The 695-nt window shown below is 84.3% G+C and overlaps 1 protein-coding gene across 1 annotated transcript in view; it reads right to left on the bottom strand.

The window, feature by feature from the left end:
* Nucleotides 1-301: 301 nt before the first annotated feature.
* Nucleotides 302-695, bottom strand: part of AURANDRAFT_69318 (hypothetical protein) — a gene marked incomplete at both ends in the record, with an annotated part of 1,288 nt that continues 894 nt past the window's right edge. Inside the window, one exon of the mRNA XM_009045082.1 lies at nucleotides 302-690. Coding sequence (XP_009043330.1) covers nucleotides 302-690 — 389 coding nt within the window. The remainder of the gene's footprint in view (nucleotides 691-695) is intronic.

The following is a 695-nucleotide window of genomic DNA, read 5'->3' as shown; positions in this document are numbered from 1 at the left end:
GCGCGCGGCGCAAAGCGCGCAGCCCGGGCCGTTGCCGTGGACGCAGGACGGCGCGGCGACCGCGGGCTGCCTCGGCGCCTCGGCGGGCGGCGGCGCCTCCGCGGGCGGCGCCTGGGCGGGCGGCGCGGGCGCTTGGGCCGGCGGCGCGGGCGCTTGGGCGGGCCTGGGCGGCTCCGGCTCGCGTTTCGGCGCCGCGACGGGCGGCTCCGGCTCGCGTTTCGGCGCCGCGACGGGCGGCTCCGGCGCGCGTTTCGGCGCCGCGACGGGCGGCTCAGGCGCGCGTTTCGGCGCCGCGACGGACGGCTCCGGCGCGGGCCGCGCCGCGGTCGGCGGCGCGGCGGGCTCCGACGCGGGCGTCGGCTCCTCCGCCGCCGGCGTCGGCGCGGGTGGCCTCGGCGGCGGGCTCGGGCTCCGGGACGTCGCCCGCTTCTGGACCTTGGGCGGCCCCTTGGGCGCCTTCTTGAAGAAGGCCGTGATCTTGCCCGCGCCCGGCTTCGCCTTGGGCGGCGGCGGCGCGCGCGCCGCGGAGCGGTCCGCGTCCGCCTCTTCGAGGACCGCGCCGTCGCAGGCGCGGCCCGGCCCGAGCGCGCAGGCGAGCGAGCCGTCGTCGCGGCGGACGCAGGCGACGCGGTGCGCCGCGCAGAGGGGCCGCCGCGCCGCGGCCGCGACGGGCGGCGGCCGCGGCGGCGCCTCGT

The sequence above is a fragment of the Aureococcus anophagefferens genome (assembly GCF_000186865.1).
Source record: "Aureococcus anophagefferens unplaced genomic scaffold AURANscaffold_1392, whole genome shotgun sequence".
NCBI lineage: Eukaryota > Pelagophyceae > Pelagomonadales > Pelagomonadaceae > Aureococcus > Aureococcus anophagefferens.
Note: the sequence above shows the minus strand (reverse complement) of the source record. Positions and strands in the feature narration are given on the sequence as shown.